The following is a 23072-nucleotide window of genomic DNA, read 5'->3' on the forward strand; positions in this document are numbered from 1 at the left end:
CGTCATCACAGTAACACATCCACATACACACATGTACAAACACATGCATGTCCGGCCCCTTCCCCATTCACCTTTGCATCCTGCTTGGAGCTCCCGGCAAGCAACCAAACAACACACACCATACACATAGGCAAAAGGACAAGGGCACACACATGTTCCATGCTGGGGGCCACAGAGCAAGGGGATGACCCAGAATTCAAAGCCACAGCAAACATCTCACAGCCTCACTTACCAGATCTAAATGGTCCTCAGTCTGGGAGCAGAAATAAAACCAAGGGATGGTTCAGTCTCTTGCCTCCACCTTCCCCGCACACCACTGTCCCCACACCCTCCCACCTCTGCATGAGAGCGAGAAGGCTCTGCAGCCTAGAAGCACAGAGCTCCTCACTGCCCCGATGGGTTTCCACAGACGCGACATCCCAATGTCCATCAGGTGGGAAACCCTCACAATCTAGTTCCCATCACTCTGCTGTGATGGCAGATCTCTTCCTGCTACAGAACATTCTCTCCCATCTCCTGTTCCCTTTACTGCCTTTGAGGCTGGTACTTCTGTGTTCCAACCTTTTGTAAAGCCTCCGGGACCTCTTCCCAGCCATGCTTCATGGTCTCTCTTGGGAAGCCCTAACTGCTTGGTGACCTTCACATCTCTGCTGGAGATCGGCTCTTTCCTCCCTCCATGCACCCATTCCCCAGCCCCTGTCCAAACCCCACTCACCAAGTGGTGCATTAACCCCTTCCCTCCCTGGGAAGTGATGACCCTCAGGTCGGGCTTGCGGCTGGGGGCTCCAAGCTGGGCGCTGTGGGTGGGTGGGGGTGGAGACTTGGCAGGGATGACCTTGTTTAAGCTGTTGCCATTGGCCACGGGGAGGAGGCCAGGGGAAGCCCGAGCACTGACATAGCCATTCCCTGGAGAAGAGATGAGGATAAAAGGAAAAACATGGACCCACCCCTCAGCCCTGTTAACTGCCCCCTTGCCAGTACTCCGGTCACCCAGTCCTCTCAAAGCCACGCCCAGGCTTTGAGTGGGTACTGAGCTATCTGATTTTCCCCTAAGACCCCTTACTACCGAATCATTGGTTCATCCTCCTGGCCTGAGCTATGTGTGGGACTGGGTGGTAGGAGTTCTGAGGTTGGTAGGAAGAATTAGAAATGGAAACCACAATATTCAAGAGGTTCTTCTGCAGCCAAGCCTTCTCCCCATGGGCAGGCCTCCAGCACCTTGTGATCCCACTACCTGCCTCTGACTGGGCCCACAATGACCCAGGTTGGAAAAGGGGTGGCAGCCTGGAATTTGGGCCTCAGTGAGGATTCTGCTCACCAGGGCAAATCAAGCACTCAGGCTGCTCCCTTTGCAATGAGCTGGGGGCACGATGATTTGGATGAGCCCATGCCAAGATGCCCTCAGCTCTGGGGAAGATGAGCCGTTCACTAGTGGTGGTGTTCTTCCTTGGCACCCACCATAATTAGGCTGGTAATAACAAGCACAATAACTATCCTTACATACTCCACAACCTACTTGGGGCTTTCACATGCATATTATCTCATTTAATCCTCACACTAACCCTCAAGGTGGTCAGGACATCATTAGCCCTATGTACAGAAGGGCCTGGTTGACAGAGGTATTAATGACTTCTCTAGGGCCACATAGCTGGCTGGAAGCCAAGCTAGGGCCCTCATCACTTTCCACATGCCAGGCCTGAGGGCCCACAAGTACCGCTGCCTCCGTAAGGTCTGCTGGCATTTGTCTGGCCCTCTCCTTAGAGAGGGAGCGTATTCACACTTTCCCCCCATTTCCTAACCCCATACACACTCACTGCCAACATGCTAGGATATGGTGCTCGGTGCTAAAGGGGGATTCTAAAGCCCAGAGGTGGCGGGTAACCACAATCAGAAGTGTCATTGCTCTGTTGCCTGAGAGCACACTGCTGCTCTGTAAGTGTGTGGCTGCTTCCATCCCAATTCCCAGATCACTCCGGGAATGGCAGGAATGTCAGGGTGACGTCAATGGTGACATTCGAAGTCATAGTAACCAGCCGGACAACAGCACAGGGCAGGAGGGACTGTCAGCTGCCGGGGGGGAGCGGGGGGGGCGGTGCCTTTCTTCTGGGGCTTATAGATGTGTGCACACTGAATGTCTGGATATTTCCCTGAGTGAGAATGTCTACGCGTGTGTACGTAAGTATGTGTGTGAGTCTGTGCCTACTGCCCATTGGCAACACGAGATATATTTCCATCCTTCAGATCCCAACCAGATGTCCTGCTCAACTGGAAAAACTTGAATCTTCACCTCCAATCATTTGTCCAGAATTCTCTGAGCCTATAGCTCCACACCAATCACTGCTACAGACACAAAAAACCTCAGGGCTTAGAAATCCTCCCATTCAGGCCCTGGGACCTTCTCCTCCTGTAATCTAGGTCCTTCTTTGTCCCTGGACTCTTGGGCAGGACCTCCGCTTCCCCCGGCAAGGGCAGCAGTACTCACCAACAGGGCTGGGGCAGGCTCCATTAGCACTGTTGAGGTCGCCCCCCAGCATGGCCCCTGGAAGACAAACAGAACCGTGATGAGCTGACAAGGCGTCCCTCCAGAGTGAGTCTTGGGGACTAAACAGGACAGGAGTCATAGTTCCTTCCCTGAGGAGCCACATCAATGGGAGAATGCTGTGCAGTGAAGGGAAATACTCTCTATTGAAAATGGAATCCCAAGCCCCCATCACACCTCATTTCCACCTCACCCACCCACCTGCAGCCCGCTCACCTGCACTGGCTGGGCGCTGGGGCAGACCAGGAGACACACTGTTCCTCTGTAGTGCTGGCTGCTGGGGGGACAGGAGCCGTGGGTCCGTGAGGGATGATGTCACCAGGGAAGGGGTGACCAGGGAACTGCTGGGATTGCTGAACTGCAGTGAGCTCTGATTGGACACGGGCACTGTCACAGGCATGGCAAAGTTGGGGGCCGGGACAGCTGACTAGACAGAAAATGGAGAGGTGGGGTCAGGCAGGGTGACCTCTTACCTTGGACCCACTTTGCCTGAGAAAGCAGGCGAGGGTTCTTCTAGTGTTGGGCTGTGCACTCGATCTAGGGCCAGCAGCTCCATCTCTCTGCCTTGGGCCCTTTTGGAGTCCTGCCTGCCACTCCCACCAAGGAAGTGCATTGGTGGGACTGCTCTGGGATCCAGTTCTGGCCCAGAGAACGAGAACAAGGCTCTGCTCACTACAGACAGGACCAGGGACACCTAGAACCCCCTAGTAGAGGTGGGTTAGTCCTCAGCCAGGCAGGACACACAGGGAGCAGGTTAGAGGCCCTGAGTACAGACCCAAACTCACACACACAGCTGTTACAGGCCTGCACATGGGTCCGGGTATCATTTCACTTGCAGTCTCTCATCCACTGGCCTACTGTAGGTCCTCACCCCACCTCACTGCCTTTCCCTTTAGCAGCCTCTGACTTCCCTAAACTATGCTACTAAGCATCTGAGCCTGGGGTGTCAGAGCAGGCCCAAGGGGGCCTTTCCCCGCAAAAGATCCAGACAATAGCACATTGTCTACATTCCTGTCATCTAAGGATCTCATGTCATCTACACATTTCTTGCTGGTGAGGGGGACAGTCCAGGCCTCTCTGGCTTATGCTCCATCCAAGTGAGGCTCAGCGAGGGTCACAGGTTTATCACAACCAAGGTCAGAGGTTCCTTGGGAATCACCAACAGCCCCAGCATGGCTCAGAGCAGAACATCCATCAGAGGCAGCAGAGGGCCAGGGCGGGCGGGGCGCAAAGCCACACCATGCACCACAGGGAGGCTCTCCTCCATGCTACTACTCACGGCCAGTCTATAACTCTGCATCATTTTATCAAACTCCTCGTCTATCTTTTTATATTTCTCCTCCGTCTGGGGGGTCAGGGCAAACACCTCGTCCACCTCGGGGCTCTCACATTCCCTGTGCTTCTTGTGCAGCGCCTGGGGGGGAAGGGGCCGGAAGGGGGGCCAACAGAGAGAGAGTGAGTGGGGCTCACCCCATAGCGCCGGAAGAGCCCGTCGAGCTCCTCGCTGGCGCGCCGGTACTTGTCCTCCAGCAGGGGGCTCTGTTCCAGCGAGTCCTCCCCGTCCGGCTCAGGGCTGTCGCAGCCGTTGAAGCCCTTCTTCCTCAGGGTCTGTAACCGCACCGCTACTGTCAGCAGAGGTGAGGGTCCTCCCACACCCATCTCTCTGGAGTTCTTTCAGCCCTTAACTGTTCTCCAGCCTCCTTCCTCAGGGGTCCCAGCAACGCCCCAGCCCCATCCCTCAGTGCCACCCTCCCCTCTGGGGCACTGTGTGAAGATGCGGCTGGTGGGGAGGCATCAGCATGCAGGGATCACATGGAAGGTGGGCATAGCCCAGAGAATGCACGTGGTGCGGAGACATGTGCCTCGAAGGTGACAGGTGGGGAGGGCTCTGGGGGCTGGGAGGATGGTGCTCTGGCCAGCCCCTGCCTTACCACCCATGACCAGCTCTGCACAAAGGCACGGAGCGTTCCCCAGGGGAAGGTCATCAGGGCTGGCTTTGCCTAGCTCGATCCCTGGGCTCTGCTTAGAAGATGGAGGAGAGAGAAATAGAAATGAGACAGAGAGGTAGAGAGAGAAGAGAGAGAAAGGCAAACAGAGGAACTAGCTTTGACTGAGCTCCATATACTACCCCATATGCTGCCCTTGCCCAAGGTCAGAGGTTCTCACATGTGGCCACAAAGTAAGGACATACCTGGTGGGTCTGGAGTACACCTCAAAGCTGCCCTCTCAAGGATCAAAACATCTTCATAGATACTTGTTTTGTCTTTAAAATGAATGCAGATTTTACATTCTAGTCCTGAGGAAATCTGTTTTCTCTAATATAAAAATAAGGGCATTTCCTCCAAACCTCTGAGTTGAAGTCTCACTACAGGAAGGCAGGCCTGTGCCTTCCCAGGCATCCTTCTCCATTGACACAAGTTCATATGCCCAAGGCACGAATACCTTGTGTGAGGAGCAAGAACTGGACCGTCTCATTCAATTCCCACAACACCCTTCAAAGCAGGCACTGGCCCCATTTCGTGGCGGTGGATGAGCATCAAAGCTCTGGGAGGCCAACCCCTCTGCCAAGGTCATGTGGCCAGTAAAGGCCAGAACCGGACCCCAAAGCCCCTGTCTTTCAACAGTTCACAACGGCAGCCCTCTTTGAAACAAAACGTAGGGCTATGGGACCCAAAAAGGGACAGGGACAGCAGGAGAGACAAAAACAAAGAGGGAGACAAAGGTAGAGTCGGATGCAGTAGCAGACCAAACGCTAGAGAAGAGGGACAGACAGACACCAAGAGAGAGAGAGAACTTGAGAAAAGATGGAGGAGAGGTCATGTCATGCCTGAGAGACAAGCAGAAAGACTCTGAGGGCTGCAGTGGGAGTGGGCTGGGTGGGCAGTCACACCTGACATGTGCTCACTGCCCCTCCTTCCTCGTCAGCCTAGGGTGTGTGTGAGAGGACATGGGTTTGTATGTTGGTGCACACGGGTGAGGAGCTATGAGGGCAGGTGTACACCTGCGCATGCACAGGCAGGCCGGGCCCGTGGGTGCGTGCTGCAGGGGCACGTGATGTTGGGTGGCAGGCAGGGGTGGGCGGGGTCTGGTGCGTGGGCCCACCTCGATGATGTCAGCATTGGTGCGGCTCTCGTGTGGCTCGTTGTACTCTGTGTACTTGAGCAGCACCTTGTCCATGTCGGTGCTGGCGTACTGGAACAGCTTGTTGGAGTGGTTGAAGATGATGAGCGCGATCTCGCAGTCGCATAACACGCTTAGCTCATACGCCTTCTTCATGAGCCCGAACTTCCGCTTGGTGAATGTCACCTGCAGGTGGGTGGGTGGGCAGCCAGGTCTGGCTCAGTCAAGGCTGGCCCAGGAGTCCCCACCTACGGGCAGCTGGACACAGCCCCTTCTTGGGAGCCCCCATCTCAGGGTGACACAGCTCTCTTTTCAGGAGCCCCTGGCCTGAGGAAGAAACAGGCCAGCACCCCTCTGCCAACACATGGACATGACATAGCCCACAGCTAACTCACTGAAGGCAGAGGATTCAGATGCACCGACCTCCACATCTGTTCTGGGAACTATAATGAGGTCAAGGAAGGAGAACAGAAGGACTTCCTGGCTCTTCCCCTGGGGCAGGAAGAGGGAAGGATTCATCTTGGGAAAGGGGGCATGCCCAGGGCATATGGCTCCTGGGCAGGGCTCCTGGGCATAGGTTTGTATGGTTGCATCAGCAGCAGGTGTTCTGGGACACAGGATTCTAACAGCTGCAAGGAGGTGGGGGCTCCTCTTTTTCCCAACTCAGTCCTTCCCCTTTCATAATAGCCTTCAGAGACTCCTTCCTCCAGGAAGCCCTCTTGGAGTGGCTGTCAGGAACAGAGGCAGAGGCCAGCTCCCTGCCCTCATCCACACTGTGTGGCCCTAGGACCTCCTCACCTGTCGGTTCCGCTCATCGGTGATTCGCTGGATCTGAATCTTTTTCCTCCCCATCTTCTCTGAGGATCCTCAGTGCAGGGAGGGGAGGGGATCGCTGGGTGGCAGGTCTCGGCACACCTCACACTGTGCTCATGAACGGTCTGGGACCAGTGCTCAGTTCATGGTCTGCAGGACACCTTCTGCACAGCCTCCTGGGGGAGAAGGTCATGACAAGACTGTCAGTCCTAGCAATCCTCAGCCCTGCTCCTTGGGCACACAGGCCAGGTCCACAGCACCTCTGGGAGAGGCTGTCAGTGTCTGAGCCCCATCCTCAAAGTGAGGACAGGGTGGCAACCCGAGGGGACAGCATGCCACAGCCAGGCACAAGCTGGACCTCACACTCAGAGCCCAGGACTCTGGCCCAGGCCCTTTCCATGCTATCACTGCTGCCCTCAGGTTCCAGATGGAGTACATGGAGCTCCCTGGCTTCTAAGGGTCTGGGTCTTGGAGAACATCTCAGCCACTTCCTTCTCTCAGAGTAGAGACACTTGGGCTCACCAGTGGTCCCTCTGGCCTAGAACAGTGGCTCTTGTGCTAGAGCTTCGTGCAGAGAACGTGTTGAGTGAACACCTGCCAAGTCCATGCAGCTGGCACAGTTTACCTGGTGCCACAATGGGAGTGATTCTGCATCCCTGTATCAAGAACATACCAGAGCCCTGGCCAGTGTGGCTCAGTTGGTTGGGCATCATCCCATGCACCTAAAAGTTGCTGGTTCAATTCCCAATCAAGGCACATGAATGGGTTGCAGACTCGATCCCCAGTAGGGGGCGTGTGGGAGGCAGCCAATTGATGTTTTGCTCTCATATTTATGTTTCTCTCTCTCCCTTTCTCTCTAAAAATTAATTTAGCTCAGCTGGTGTGGCTCAGTGGTTGAGTGTTGACCCATGAACCAGGTCACAGTTCGATTCCCAGTCAAGGTATATGCTTGGGTTGCAGGCTCGATCCTGGGGGAGGGAAGTGGGTAAGGGGCGTGCAGGAGGCAGCCGGTCAATGATTTTCTCTCATCACTGATGTTTCTCCCTCTCCCTTCCTCTCTCTGAAATCAAGAAAAACTAATTTTTAAAAAAATGTATAATTTATTTTAAAATCTTAAAAACAACAAGAACATACCAGAGCAAGTCTAGAGCAGAGATCCTCACACCCAGCTCATGAAGCCTGGAGCCGGTATTCCAGAGTGGGGCTGGGGCTGCAGACCCCCTATCTCTTCAACTACTTCCACACCAGTCCATTTTACTCAGTGGGCCTAAACCTATAATTTTTTGAAGGGTTCTGTTGCTATAGACAAACAAACAAACAAATCACCCCTCTAGACCAGGGGTTGGCAATTTTTTTCTGTGAGGGGCCAGATAATAAATATTTCAGACTTCGCAGGCCTACACTGCCATTGTAGCATGAAAGCAGCTGTAGACAACACACAGATGAATGAGTGTGGCTGTGTTCTAACGAAACTAGATTTATACGAACATGAATGGGCCACAGTTTGCTGATTCCTACTCTAAAGGAATGGGCCAAGTCTAGAACCCAAGTTCAGTCTAAATAGTGCTTCCCAACCTTGTTCACCTTGAAGCACAAAGAGAAAATACAGAGCCTACTGATGTACCCATAGGAGACTGCTGAAAGCCAGGGGATGCAGGCACCAGGCGGGAGTCTGTCTCAGTACATCTGTTGATATAAACCGTCATGGCCCATTGGTTGAACAGCTCCAATTCCAGACCCAGAATGGGAAATGGAGCCCCTGTCCTATACAATCCTGGAAATACCTTGGGATGGGAGGGGACAGAGGAATGAGAGGTCAGCCTGAGTCTGAAAAGGTGCATGCTTTCAGGTGTGTGGGCAGCACCCCAACAGGCTGGGTGAGCCCTGGGGGGCTGTAGGCATGAATTAATCCCAGGGTCCCTCCAGCTCTTTGATTTCAGGAGTCTTTGCATCAGAGATGGTGGAGGGCGCAGTGAGCATGGGACTCATGCTTTCTTTTCCTTTTTTAAAAAATATTTTTTTTTATTGATTTCAGAGAGGAAGGGAGAGGGAGAGAGATAGAAACATCAATGATGAGAGAGAATCATTGATCGGCTGCCTCCTGCACACCCCCCTACTGGGGATTGAGCCTGCAACCCTGGCATGTGCCCTTGACTGGAATCGAACTTGGGACCCTTCAGTCCACAGGCCACCGCTCTATCCACTGAGCCAAACCAGCTAGGGTGGGAGTCATGCTTTCTAAAGCCTCTCTGACTGGGTCCTGAGAGGAGCCCAGACCACAGAAACCTAGCACTTCTCTCCAGAATTTCCCTCCCACAGCACCCCTATCAGAGACCCCACTGTAAAGTCAAGGGAGGTGGGGAGAGGTGTTGGATAGACACCTGTAATTAGGAACCCATTCCCCCCACCCCCATTTCCAATGACTGAGCCTTTTTTAGCTCCACTCAACCATGGCCAGTGTTCCACAATAGGGTCTGTAGCTCAGCCTCAGCATCTTGGCATGGGGAGGGCAGGCAGGGCATCTGTGCACTTGGGAGGAGCCAGGGATGCCCCTCTCCACTCGTTCCCCCATCACCAGGACGGTCCCTCAGGCCTTCCCTAGCCCAGCTGGAAAGAGAGCTTCTATTCCGTCTGTATCTTCAGAAAGCAATGTAATTCCCTTCCCACCCCTGGAAGGACCCCCTACCCCTCTCTGGTCCCCTCTTCCTTGTTCTCAACCTACTCCATGGGACCTGGGCCTCCCACTGTGGCCCTCATAAGGGCCCTAGGACAACCCCAACACAAGCCCAGCCAACCCTGAGTGGCCCAGCAGATACCTGGACCTAGAACTGCTCTATCCCCTCACCATTCCTTGCCTGTAACCCCAATCTCTGCCAAACCCCTGCTACAAAGTCTCCAACTCAAGGATTTCGGCTCCCCTGCCTCCCGGTGCAATCCAAAGGCTGCATTTTCTAGAGCTTGGCAGGGGAGGTGAGGAGGGCACACTGAAGGTAGGGGAGTGAGGCTAAGGAGAGAGCTTTTATTTTATTTTTTTTAAAATATATTTTATTGATTTTTTACAGAGAAGAAGGGAGAGGGATAGAGAGTTAGAAACATCGATGAGAGAGATCAATCAGCTGCCTCCTGCACGCCCCCTACTGGGGATGTGCCCGCAACCAAGGTACATGCCCTTGACCGGAATCGAACCTGGGACCCTTCAGTCTGCAGGCCGATGCTCTATCCACTGAGCCAAACCGGTTCGGCAAGGAGAGAGCTTTTAAAAAGGATTCTCTGGCCTGCTTTGGAGACCCCAATCCAGGATGGTAAATGCAGTCACTCCAGCATTCCTTTGGCTTGTAGCATCTCACTGCCCTTCCCCTCCCATTTTACTATATCTCCTTCTCACCACCCTTTGTTCACAAGCAAATTCTTGCTGAGATGTAACCTCTGTCAACGTATGGCCAATACGATGTCTTCCTCCGAGTTGGGAGAGAACACATTCTTAGCTCTCATGACACTCAGAAAAGCCATTACTGCAAGCCAACCTCACGCCTTTGGTTCCCCCAATTGTTTATTTACTCCCAGGACATCTTGTTCTTTTCTTTCTAGCACTTACCATGACTCTAAATCAGTGGTCACCAACCTTTCAGACCTCAAGGACCACCAGTGGTCCACGGACCACCGGTTGGCGACCGCTGCTCTAAATTATTACAATTCTGTGCTTCTATTTAATGCCTGGCTCATGTATGAGACTCAAGCTTCATGAGGGCAGGAACCACATTTGTCTTTTTCACCACTCTATCCCCTGAAAGGAGAAGCTCAGGAAATAACTGTTGAAAGGAAGAAAGGACTGTTTCATCTTTGTGGCCCGGTGAGAAGTCCTTCTGTGGTCTTCCAATCAGTCCTGCTTTCAGTCAGGACCAGCTGCCCTTCCTCTCCCAGCTGCACCTGAAGCTTGTCCGTTTGGAAACCATCTACCTTCCGACCACCTCTGCCACTCTAGTCCTCAACCCTCCCCACCCCTGGGTTGGCTGGTATAGAGGGTGAGACTCTAAAGTCTTCTAAGGAGCAGCCCTGAGCACATGGAGATAGAGAGGATGGGGTTGCTTAGGCAACTGTCGCCTGGCAACCAGCTCCCTGGCTGATCTCCTATACCGCCCCCCCCACCCCCGCCTCATGCTGGGGGAGCTAGGATGTGAGAAGGATCAGGGCTGAGAAGACAGGGAAGCCACAGAGACCCATCAACACTCTCTGACAGGGAAATCAGGAGGGCAACATCTATCCCCACCAGTAGCCCAAAGCACTTTTTAGAATTCCATGTTGTCAAGGCCCCTTCCCCATTGCCCCTCCACTGCCAGAGGAAGCGATGCCCCTACCTTGGGCAGTCCTTCCTCCTATCTAACCAGGAGCCCTCCTACACAGCAGGCTCAGTCAGTACCAACCTCTTTCCTCTCTGCTCTCCATTCTACATTGTTGCAGAGTCTTAGAAAGCTCTGGGACAAGAACATGAACTCACCCCTGACTTTGGAAGAGGGGTGGCTGGGGCCGAAATGGGCACAGAGGACCCTAAACTGACCCTATCCAAGGTACAGAGGCCTATCCTGTCCAAGCTTCCCTCCTACCCAATTAGCAACATTTTAATGAACACCTGGACCTCCTTAATTAGCAGTCTACCTAATTACCTAACCAACTTCCAGGAGCCAGAGGCCTTGGCAGATGTTCTCCAGATGTGAGCCTTTTCTCCCTGGCCTGCCCTGGCCCCATTCCTCTTTCCTTTCCCACCTGCTCCTCCTCTAGGAAGCCCTCCCAGAAGAACTGGCTTTGGGCTACTTCTCCTGGAGCCCAAGGCTTGGGAGGGCTTAGGGCTGCCATGGAGATAGGAGGGGGTGGGGGGAGTAGCTAGAATGGCCTTCTTGCTCTGATGGCCCCAGGGCCTGCCCAATCCTGACCTCAGGCCACAGCTATGACCTCTGGCTGACAGCATCTGTGTCACCAAAAGTACCCTTTGGAGGTCTCCAGCTGCTTCTGATTCACCCTCTGGGGCAGTGCTGGCAGGACAGGAGGGGCCGAGTGGACCTCCCCAGGGTGGAGAGTGAGGCAGGGAGAGATCTGGTAGAGCTTCCCCTGGAGACAGAAGGAGCAAAGAGGGAGGACCGATGGCAGCTGGGCTGCAGAGAAGCCTTTGTAAATGGAGAGCAGAGAGGACGCAGGGTGGGAGGCTCATCTGACAACATTCTGGGCGAGGAGGAGGGGCTGAGGGGACCTGAGACTTGGGAGATCCAGAAGGATCCCGTGGACAGCCATTTTTCCAAGCTGTGCTACAGATCCAGTAGGAACACGTGGGTTATATTAACATGCAAATGAGGTACAGATAATATGCAAAGTGTACCCTAAAGGGGGTCTTGGTTTGGAGGGGATAAGGGAGAAGTAGCAGGCCTCAGCCTCCTCCAATGTAACACCTCCTGGTACCTGAGCAATATTCAAACTATTCTCGGGGTTTCAGAATGATGCTATCTCAGTTCCTGTGTGAGGATGGCCGGGGGCCTATGGGGGCAGGGGAGCGGTCAGGGCTGTCTCCTGGGGCCCAGTTGCAGCAGGACTGCCCTTCCTGGGGAGCTACAGAAGGAAGTGGCTTCCAATGGCTAGTGCCAGGGGAGTACCTGCCTCCCCTTCTCTCACATCCTTCCACCCAGATCTGTCCTCTGTCCCACAGGCTCCGAGAAAAGCAGGGCACCTGCTTTCAGCAGTGCCACCCCAGCACTGGCCAAATGGGGCAAATGTGCCCAGAGAGGCTGAGTGAGCAGCCCCTGTCACAGAGCAATATGGCTTCAACCCTGCTCTTCCACACAGTGAGAAAGGCAGTTCTCATTACGTGGGCCTTTTATCCCTCCCTCCTAGGCTGCCCAGGGCGGCAGGCTGTGGACTGAAGGGGAAGGTAGGAGGCGCTGGAGACAGCTGTCATCCCTCCTCCCGCCCCTTCCCTGTGGCTGGGCTGCAGGGCATGAAATAAGCAGCAGGAGCTGGGGGAGGGGGTGGCACTCCAATCTACCCATCACCCCACAGTCAGGGGGCCTCAAGCAGCCTGCTCACTAATGAGGGAGGAGGCCTGGGTGAGGCAGACACACAGTTGTAGGGAAGGAGACAGAAGAAGCAGAGAGGCCACAAAGAAGGCTGAGGGTGGTGCAGAGGCAGACAAGGAGAGGGCTATAGGAGAGCGGGAGAGGCAGGAGCAGACAGAGGGGAAGGTGCAGAGATAAGTGGGTAGACAAGAGACAAGACCCTGATGTCAGGCCTGGCGCGAAGGCATAATTCAACAGGACACCATCCCTGCTCTGAAAACTTGCAGTCCAGCCAAGAGACAGACAAGAGAAGGGCAGGTCCCCCATGGGCAAGGGCGGGGAGAGGCCAAAGGGCCCTTGGGGGCCTGCATTGGACCCACTTCCCCCTCCCCTGCTGGAAGGAGCACTTCTGCCCCTGAGGCTTTGGATTATGCCCAACCTTGAGGGCAGGCAGGTCCTGAGAGTGAGCAGAGGTGAGCGCCAGGCCCAAGGGCACTCTCAGTCCCTGGGTACCACCTCCCTTCCCACCCCGGCCCAGGGCTCACAGCCTTCCCAGTCCTCTCCGAACCACAGGCTGGGCCTGCTTCCCTGTAGGCAGAGGCACATGAGGAAGAGCTCTGGAAGGTGGGTGGGAAGGTGAACCCAGTGACGGCCCCCAAGCACCAGGAGCTGAGGCCCTGGACAGGGAGCCCTTTCTTCACAAACACTGTACTGGTCCTGAACTAGGGGCGTTGCCTCTCCCCAAGTCTGAGCCAAGGCAGTGCCCCTCCTGGAAGCCCAATTCTCACCCCACCCCCACCTTCCTACCCACCCATTCCCCCACCCCTGCCGGTTCCCCACCCACTACTCCTGGCTCCATTCTGTCTCCCCCATCCTTTCCCACGTGGCAGTCTCTGCATTCACCCCAGAGTTCTATATGATCTACTCTAAAAGGCACAGGCATCTGCTCTCAAAGGCATAAGCAGGCCCCTACCCCTGATCCTCCTCCCTTCAGAGTTCAGTTTGGCAGGCTCACTACCCAAACCCGGTTCCCACCATCTTCCCCTCCCTCGGGAACTCCCCTCCCCCAGCCCAGCAGCCTCAGGGTTGGGCAGGGGCTATTTTTAGCCTGGGCACTGAGCTAATTTTAACTCACCCACAAGGGACCTGGGGGCGGGCTGCCGGCTGGGGGAAGGGGAAGGACCAGTCCAGGGAAGCTGGACCTGCGGCAGAGGTGGTCTCAGATCCCAGGCACCCTAGGAATGCAAACGGAGGCAGGGCATTACAGCCTCAGCTTAAGGGACAGGAACTGACTTGCCAGGAGGAGCGTCCAGTGTGGGAGCAAGGCTGAAAGCCCTCCCTCTGGAGGGTTTCCGCTGGACAATGCTCCCTGGCCCCGCCCTAGGCTTCCAGCCTTCTCCTTGGCAAATCTCCTGGGATGGGGTCATCCTGTTCTCTGCCCAGGAGATGCCGCTCCAGTGAGGGTCTGTCTCCTGAGCCTCCTCCACTGCTTCCCCACCCTAGCTTGTCCTTCCTGTAGTCTAGCTCTCATCCTTCCTGCGGCAGCTGTGAGGTTGTATGTCTCCCTGTGGAGGCAGCAGCCAGCCTGCCTCCCTGGCGCCAGCACCTCCCACCGCAGCTCAGGCCTTTGCCTGGTGGCCTCTGGGCTGGTTCGTATGAACCTTCCCCAAACCCCTGCAAGTTCCCGGAGCCATCCAGCCTGATCTCAGTAAGAATCTGGGAGCAACAGGAGATTGAATCTTGTAGAGAAGGATAGGGCGGCAGCATCCCAGGGAAATATGGGGGCTCTGGACCGAATTCTAGTCCCTGCTTTGGCCCTAAGTCACTGTGTACTGTGTGATCCTGAATTAAGTCACTGCTCCCCCCAGGCCTCACCCACTGGTCAGTGCAGTGGATGGGTGGAGTGGACTAGGTTGTCCACGTGCCCTTCCAGCCTGAACATTCAGGCCTGTGCTCTTCTGAGAGGCCCAAAAGGAAGAAAAGCCAGGACTCTGTGATTCTATGGAGAGGGAACAGCAGAGATAGCCTGGTTGGGTCCATTGTTCTCCAGCTTAAGAGGGAAGAGCAGCCCTAGCAGGTTTGGCTCAGTGGATAGAGCGTAGGCCTGTGGACTGAAGAGTCCCGGGTTCAATTCCAGTCAAGGGCACATGCCCAGGTTGTGGGCTCGATCCCCAGTAGGGGGCAGGCAGGAGGCAGCCTATCATCATTGATATTTCTGATTCTCTTTCATCATTGATATTTCTGACTCTCCCTCTCCCTTTCTCTCTGAAATCAATTTTTAAAAAATTTTTTTTAAAGAGGGAAGAGCAATATGGAGGCCAGAAAAGGGTAAGGAGGGGGCTAAAGAGGGTGCTTTCTGAACAGTAACCCCCACAATAGATGGTCAAGGGTTAACAGAGGCTCATGGTCTGCCAGGGCAGGTGCCAGCTGAGGCACATAAGGCCCTGGGGGCAACTTCAGTCATCCCAATCCCCTCACACACCTGGTATACCTATCAGAACCAGGATTTGGGTCCTGCTTTTGGGTACTGAATAGTGACTGGCTAAAGGTCATGGTCATTAGTGGAGCCAATTCTGGAATCCAAGCCTGAATCTTGCTTCATGCTCTACTCCAGCAGGCCGATCAGTAATGACTCACTACCTCTCATTTGCATGGGGATTTGCTAGTGTCTCTAGTCTATTCAATCAAACTCAACTTTTCATTCCAGGTCCTGGGCCACCCAGCAAAACTAGGCACTTAGGGACCCCAAGTGGAGTTCCTGGTACCTCAGGCCTCCAGCCCCATCTTTCTCCCCCTGAAAGCATTCATGAATTGATAAATAACCCCCCTTCCCTGTACTGTCTACAGCTCTCAACCAACTGGGGGTCCTCCAGTCTTGTCCAGGTCCCTGTCAAGGTAGAGATGGGGGGCGGGGGGCGCAGGGGAGGTGTAGTTATGAGGAATTAGCAAACAGGGAAGCCTGAGGAATGTGAAAAGATTCATGAGATGAAGGATGCTGGCTCCCCAGGTAAACAGCTCCATTCTCCTTGGTGCAGAGGCTGGGCAGCAGGAGGATGGGGTGGGTGGTAAACTTCTCCTCTATCCCTGTTTTAAAAATCCATTCCCAAGGGTGCCGAATGAGAGGAAATAGCTAGTACAGCAAGCAAGAGGGACGCCAGACCACCGAGAGGACTTTCCAGAGCAGAGTTTTTGCCTCTAAGTAGTCTCTAGGGCTCAAATTTGCTTAGTTAGGAGCCACCTAACCAAGCATGGACAGCTGGTAACACCTGGAGGGCACGAAGGTCCTGGCATGACATTCCAACCAATGGGAGCTGGAAGAGGTCAAACTGACCTCTGCTTGTCCAGTTATAGTATCTACACTTTCAGCCATACCCTCTAAAACAATGAAGTCCATCAGTGGTCTCCAATCCTGGGAAGCCCTTCCTGCTATCTAACCACTATCCCGCTCACTAGAGCCAACCCTTGCACTGCATTCCAGTCATCCAAACGAGACTGGCAGACGGCAGACAGGACCCAGGCCATCCCGAGCCTCAGATGAGGAGAGGTGGGGGCAGTTGGGACGGTTAGTGTGTCACCTTCCACCTCCCCACCCAACTTCCCTCTGGGGTCTCAGGAGACAGAAGTGAAAGTGACAGCTGGGACCTTGGGGGGCGGGTCAGCCTGAGAGCCGTTGGGGTGAGCATAGTGATACCAGTGCTGGGTCTGGCTGCCTCCCTTTGCAGCGGATGGGCTGTTGGTTAGACCAGGGGAGGGACTTCCCATGGAAATGAGGGCAGGGGGGTAACTATGGAGTGTGGGCCCCTGGCCAAAGGAAGAGCAGGCTGAAGAGGAAAACGTGGAGAAAGGCAGGCAGCAAGGAGACAGTCTGAGGAGCACTCTTCCAGGGCAGTGGTTGGTCCCCTTATTTTAGGCTGTGAGATCCTTTCTTCCCACCCACAGAACCAGGGCAGGGCTCCTCTGACTGAAGCAGATGAAGAAGAGCCAGGGCCCCATTGCCGGGCCAGTGAGAGCAAGCAGCGAGGGGAGGGGCTCTGAGGCCTGGGCCCTCAGACTGGACAGCAGCAATTCTGATAAAAGGTGGAGGATGAGCGTGATGTGTCCACCTACAGTTACAGACAGGGGGCCCGAAAGAGGCCAATCCAATCAGGGAAAGCAAATCCTCCTAGAGAAATCATGACCCTGGGAAGCCACAGAGGATTTAAAGGGGCCACTCAGGGAGGCGCCTGGGTCTCCTTCTGACTCGGAAGGACAGTCCTCTAAGCCCCTGGCAAGGGAGGGAGGCAGCACAGCTGCGTGGGCCTGCTGAGAAGGCCAGCCAGGCGGCTCGTACAGGATTAGCTTGCTGCTTTCAGGAAAGGTGCCAGGTGAGGCTAAGATGCCCAGCCAGATGGAGGGGGGCCCAGGAAGGCGGGGGACTGGGGAGCGGACCTGCACACAGCTATGCAAATTCATGCGCCTCACCAAACCCAGCTTCTCCCTTTTTCGTAAAGACATGTGCAAAGACCCCTGGCCTACCAAGGTTTCTCTGCCATGCTATGATCTGGAGCTGCCCTTCCTCTAAGTGGGAAGTCCTGTCTGTGATCTATTCTCAGTCCTTCTGCTGCACTTTATAACCAGGGCCCCATCCCAGGGAGCAGGTGAGGGGCCAAGAGGTTCCTCCCCTCCCCTCCCCATCAGCTCCCCATCCCCTGGGCTGACAGGTGGGCAAGACGAGAGAGAGCAGCCGTCCCGGACACCTGTTCCCACCCAGTCAGCAGGGGCCCCATGGGCCTGCCGCAGCATATGCATAGGGGAGTCAGCAGAGAGGCAGGCAGCTGTGGGGGCTGGAGGAAAGGGGATCAGAGGTCAAAAGAGATGTAAATGAAAAGGCCTGAAGCACCTTTTCAAAATCAGCCCTTTCTCCTGGTCTACCCCCAACCATTACCCCTCACCAAATACACAACATATGCATGCTTTAAAGGAAAAAAACTCGAGGTTCGAGGTCATCTGCCCCATCCCATTGCCTCCACTTACTTCGTTCAACTGCAGTGGGAAGACTCCGTGAAAAGAGACCAACCCCTCTCCTCCCCGCACACATCCCACCACAGTAGGTTTTCCCTGAGGAAGGGGTTGAGCTCTCTCTTATTTCTTGTTCTCTCAACCCTCAACCCAAGTATTTGTTGGCGGGATGGGAGCAGGAAAATCAAGAACATGAATCTAGAGGGATTTGGAAAGCTCACGGGGCAAAGTGGGGAAGGGTTCTGAGATCCGCAGACAACTGGCTGGGGAGCACTCAGCTCCCCAAGCCCAGCCCAGGGTTGGACTAAGCCCTAGGCCTGTTGGTCCCCTCAGGGCCTCTTCAGTTGCTCACCTGCTCCCTACACACATACACCAAGTCCCCGCCTGGGACACCGCTGGCTCCCACCCCACATTCTGGGTAGTGTGGGAGCAGGACTTAGCTGGCAAGTCCTCAGCCAGGTGTGGGACTTAGCTGGCAAGTCCTCAGCCAGGTGAACCCTGATGTCTGGAGAGAAGGACACACCTACTTTCTAAGTCCCGGCTTTGGGGCTCTCTCCTGTGGCCCTCAATCAGAAGACAACACCTTCTCAGGAAACAAAGCACCTTCTCTCCACTAGTCACCAAGCTCATCCTCTGCCCTCTGCCAGGGACTCCTACTAGGTCTGCTCTGCCCTTCAGCACATCCTCCTCCTTCTCCAGGGTCTCCCTTGGCCATTCCTCTGCCCTCCCTCAGGGCACCTCAGACAAAAGCCCTCAACCCTCCTCACTGGGAAAGCTTGAGCAAGTCACTGAAAGCTCTGATGCAGTCTCCCTAACTATGAAAAACAATTGTGGAGAGAAATAAACACGTCTTCATATGTTTCCATGCCCAGCACAGGGCCTGGCACACAGGGATAAAACCAACGGAAGTTTCATTCCTCCAGTCCCCAAGCACCTAACAAGTTTTAGCTTTTTGGTCTCCAAAGGTATATTGGAAACTAGGGCGCGTGGGGTAAAGCTCCTGACCAGGGGCAAAGAAATCTCCTTCTCTATATGCTTCCCAGGGCGGTCCAACTCCTAGGGAGTGGCCGGAGCACCCAGCCAGAGGCACCAAGCCAAGGTCAGTGACCAGGCTAGAGCCCAGAGCCTCCTGGGAGGGTGAGTTTAAATGAGTAAATATGGTCCCACCTGGGTGTGGCCAGCAACAGGCCAGAGCTCCAGACAAGTCCCTCCCCTCCCGGCCTACAGCAAAAGAGAGGGATCAGACAGCCACCCCCCTTGCCCCACCCCCACTCCCCTTCCAGACTCTCAGGGTCCTGTGCAGAGTCCATGAATGCATCCCCCTGTCTCCACGCGCGGCCAGAAGCGTGGCTAGGCTCCCAGGAAGGGGAGGTTGTGGCCACAGCCTCAGGAAAGGAAAAATCAGATGCGAGATTACCCAAGCCAGGAATCTGCCCCAAATGCCTGAGGGCTCAGATACAACCTTCCTACAACAGAGTGGAAGGGCTCACAGAATGAATGGGGAGGGCAACAGAAGCCAGTGACAAACCACCAAAACACCCAGGTGCTCTGGTCACCACAGGCGAGGTGAACACGCTCCATATATCTGGAAAGCTCCCTTATCCAAGGACACACAAGCAGTGTGAGGGTCACCGACAGGCTAAGCCGGGGCCTCAGAGAGGGATACATGGGGGAGGGGAGGGATGTAAGGGGCAGTGATGGAAGTCAGCCAGGGCTCCACAACTCACAAGCCATGCTCTAGGTCTGCCCATTTGTAGTCTAACCTCCATCCCTCATGCTCCAGTCAACCCTTCTGTCTTCTGAGTTCTTGTATGCCCTTCATCTCCTTACCTCCAGCTCCCCACTCCCCCCATATCCCCAGTCTCCAATCCTTTAATCATCTTTGCCATTCACAACCCCAACCCCCTACAGGGCGGCAGCTGCTCCGTGGGTGCTACACACCCACGTGTATGCACTGCGCACCTTCATGCCTGTGTGCCACTAAATGCTGTGGACCTGCCAGGTGCGTCTGGGCATATCAGTCTGCACAGACCCCCCACCCAGCCCCCCAGCTAGAGGAAAGGGGTCCACAAGCTCGCCATCCCATAGCTCCTGGACAAACTCCCCTCAGAATGCTTGCAGCCCCAGGCGGGGGGAGAGAAATGAAAATAAATATTCCAGGAGCCAAACTGCACCATTCCCACTAGGCCAAAGTTCAAGGCCTTTCCGCAGAGCCACCAAGAACTACCGAAGAAGAAAGTGCTTTAGGGTCCCCTTTTTCCCAGGCCACGTCAGAGCCGGCTGTCTCCCCAACAACTAGGAGCTCTTCCTTAGGTCTAAGTTCCATTCTGCCTGCTGCGATTGTGGACAGACAGGGCAACATCAACCACAACACAGCAAGGTGCCCAGCCTCCAGAACGCAGCCACTAGGACCTAACACCTCCTCCTCCCCCCATGAGTAAGTCACCAAACTGGGACAGAAGGACAGACAGTTGGCCGGACTCCGACCCCATGACTGGCCCATAAAAGCCACCAGTGATTACAGTGATGCTGAGGTTATGCCGGCCCCACCGCCATCTCCTCCTTCCCTGTAAAAGGGAGGCAAGTGCCTCAAACCAGCTGGCCTCAGAAAGCCTGGAGGGTTCCAGCCATGGTCCCCAGGGGTGGGGAGAACCTGCCACCAGTGCCACAAGGCCAGAATCTAACCCCCGGGGATGGGTTCTAGGACATCTCATCCTCATACTCACTGACGAGACCCAGGTGAACCCCAACTCTGACTTGTGGCCAAGAGGTGGAGACCTCTATTACCCACCTCACTGACTTATCTTCTCCAGTAAGGCCACCACCCTCTGGACTAGAGGGGCAGAGAAGCAGGGGGCCTGGCTCCAAGTACAACTAGAAAAATGGTAAAACCAACCATTTGTCCCCGACCCCGTTGTCCCCACAGAGATACAGAAATGGGTGGGAAAGTGTCTGACACGGCCCACCCACACCAGGCCAGCACCAAGGTAAGCACTGAGATTCCAGACCCAGTGCCAACCAGAGAGGGCAGGGGACCCAGCTGCCCAGAAGGAGATTGACAGGATGAGCAGAGGACCAGGAACACCCACAGCAAAAGAGACCACCCCAGGGCGCAGAGGAGGAGGGTGGGAGGGGCTGGATAACAATCAAAGAGGGTCTAAACCCTTTTCTGGTTCTGGGGCCAGCCCCCCACCCTTGCTACTGATCTTCCAGTCTCCCACCTGCGAGTCTACTCGCCACCTTTCCCCCCATCACACCTCCCAAGAAAGACTCAGTGAAGATTTTTTTTTTTTTAAAGAAAAACCTGCTGGAGAGAGATTATATAACAGCAGCCAGAAAGACTATTACATCTCCCAGATGATGAGAGGATCCAGTAGCCAAGAGAGGCAGAGCTGGGAAGCCCAGGCCCCTCCAGTGCAAGGCAGCAGGTACAGAGTGGGGTGAGCAATGGACAGCACCCACCATCCTTCCATCACTCCGTTCCAGGCCTTGGGTACAGCACACAGAAGCTCTAGCCCAGCCTTCCATACCCTCCCTCCCCCCATCCAACACAAGGATTATGAGGCTTTCTGACTGGGTCCTGCTTCTTTCTCCCCCTGGACCAGGGCCTCCAAGAACAAGAATTGTGTCTTCCTTCCTATGGTCTCTTCCTACGGTGAAGCCATCCATGCCTGAAAGAGTGGCAGCTGGACTAAAGTTCTGACATAGATTTGCTGTGTGATCTTGGTTACACACACACACACACACCAGGTGCGTTGGGGACAGGGAAGTTACAATGAGAATGTGACTACTGAGACCCGAGAGTCCAAATACCTGTGCTGAGGCAAGTGAGGAAAGAGCTATAGATAAGCTCGTGTCCCCCAATCACTTCATAGGAACGGGTCGCAGCCATCTCACACGGATCCCATCCCACCCCCACCTCCTGCCCGACACTGGGAAACCACAGGAAGGAAATCCATTCCCAGGCAGCCCTGGGAGCTGGAACAGAAAGGCTGAGACCTGGAGCGGGTGTGACCCTTGGCCACAGGCGGGTGGACATGTGTGAACAATGACATGTGCCCTTTTGATGTTCTCCTTGACCACTGAGATTTCCCTGCTGGGGGCTTGGAGGGGAATAGGAGGTGGACAGCTCCCGAACTTCAAAACACTCCATCTTGTGCTCCCCTCCTATCTCCAGGCCAGAGCAGCCCAAGGTCACTGCCCCAGATGGCAAATTTCCCATAGTCAAGGCTGGCACCTGAAATGCCTGGGAGACCCATTGAGGGGATGGGGAGGCGAGGGCCACCCTCCAACTACCCCACCCCCAAAAACGATGCCTATAAGGAAACCTTAAAAGGGAGGCTGGACACAGGGTAGGGGACACAGGATCCACTCACTGTACCCTCCCCCAACCCATCCACAATGCACTACTTAAGGGGACTTACAGAGAGCTTCCCACTCAGGACAAACCTGGGATAAGCTACTCAGTGGCTCCAGGACTGCTCACACCCAGGAGCCCTCCTCCCAGGGGAGACCTCAGGAAGCTCCGAGGAGGGCAGCCCGAATCCCTGGGGAAGGGAGGCCCTTCCCCCATCTCTGTAAGACCCAAACCTCACAGGATGGCAGCTGGCCCTGGAAAGGAGAGACTAGATGCATCTTCGTCTCCTTGGCCCTCCCTCCCCAAAAGCCTCCACCCCATTCCCTAGACCCCCACTCTGAGCCCAGATCAGCTGGCCATCGATGGAGAGATGGGAGCACTCCTGCCCAGATGTTGCACAGCTGCAAACTTCTGGCCAGGGGTTCTCCAGCTGGGGCTGATGACGAACCGGAGCAGAGGTCTCGGAAGCGGGCTAGGAGGTCCCAAGGAAGGATCGTTTGTGTCCGCCTCCGTGGTGACTCCGCGTCCCAACTCCATAGGCACCCGGCAAACCCGGCCCGGACACACGCTCACACACCCCAACCCACCACCCCGGTGTCATCTGAACAACATCCCTCCTCCCTCCCCCGCTTCCCAAACAGCTGCGGCTCCCCCCGCCCCCACCCTCCCGCCACACAAACAGTCCCCCATGTCATCTCCCACCAACGCCACACGAAAACACAGCCCGCTCCGCGAGTTTCTCCCGGCCCAGGCGGCCACCCTATCCCACCCCTTCAGGGGGACAGTCGGGACCACCCTCCACCTCAACCCCAAGACGAAGTGGGGGAGGGGGCCTCTTAAAGCGACAGGCACATTATTTTTCTCTACTCACCGGTCCCGCTGGGGAAAAGGGGGGTGTCACGGCTGAGAAGGGGTAGCTCTCGCTTCTAGTCCGGGGTATCTTTAACACCGGGAAGCCGCAGCTCCGGGCGGGGGAATAATAAATGAGGCTGGGGTCCACGTAGATATTTTGCTTCCTTCCTCCTTTCGGGCTCCAAAGGTAACTCCTCCAGCCCCTGGGAGTCAAGGCCGACGTAGGCACTGCTCAGCCTAGCTTGAGGGGTGGGGAAACAGTGGTGATGGACAGGCGGGAAGCCAATAGGAGGGACTTGTGGTGTCTACGGGGCGGGGTCCAAGTAGGGGCGGGGCCAGGGGCGCGGCCCCGCCC

General features: G+C 55.3%; 1 protein-coding gene across 3 annotated transcripts in view; it reads right to left on the minus strand.

The window, feature by feature from the left end:
- Positions 1-22860, minus strand: part of MEF2D (myocyte enhancer factor 2D) — a 33432-nt gene extending 10572 nt beyond the window's left edge. Inside the window, exons 1-8 of one of the 3 annotated variants that reach the window (XM_006775725.2) lie at positions 22737-22860; positions 6458-6648; positions 5642-5845; positions 4010-4147; positions 2756-2966; positions 2483-2539; positions 716-906; positions 233-253 (exon numbers count right to left, since the gene is read on the minus strand). In XM_006775725.2, coding sequence (XP_006775788.1) covers positions 233-253; positions 716-906; positions 2483-2539; positions 2756-2966; positions 4010-4147; positions 5642-5845; positions 6458-6511 — 876 coding nt within the window. In that variant the 5' untranslated portion in view covers positions 6512-6648; positions 22737-22860. Of the gene's footprint in view, positions 1-232; positions 254-715; positions 907-2482; positions 2540-2755; positions 2967-4009; positions 4148-5641; positions 5846-6457; positions 6649-22313; positions 22437-22736 lie in introns of those variants that run through there. The other 2 variants (XM_006775726.2, XM_006775727.2) reach the window with 2 other exon arrangements.
- Between the last annotated feature and the right edge of the window lie 212 nt (positions 22861-23072).

The sequence above is a fragment of the Myotis davidii genome, unplaced genomic scaffold (assembly GCF_000327345.1).
Source record: "Myotis davidii unplaced genomic scaffold, ASM32734v1 scaffold208, whole genome shotgun sequence".
In the NCBI taxonomy this organism is placed as follows: domain Eukaryota; kingdom Metazoa; phylum Chordata; class Mammalia; order Chiroptera; family Vespertilionidae; genus Myotis; species Myotis davidii.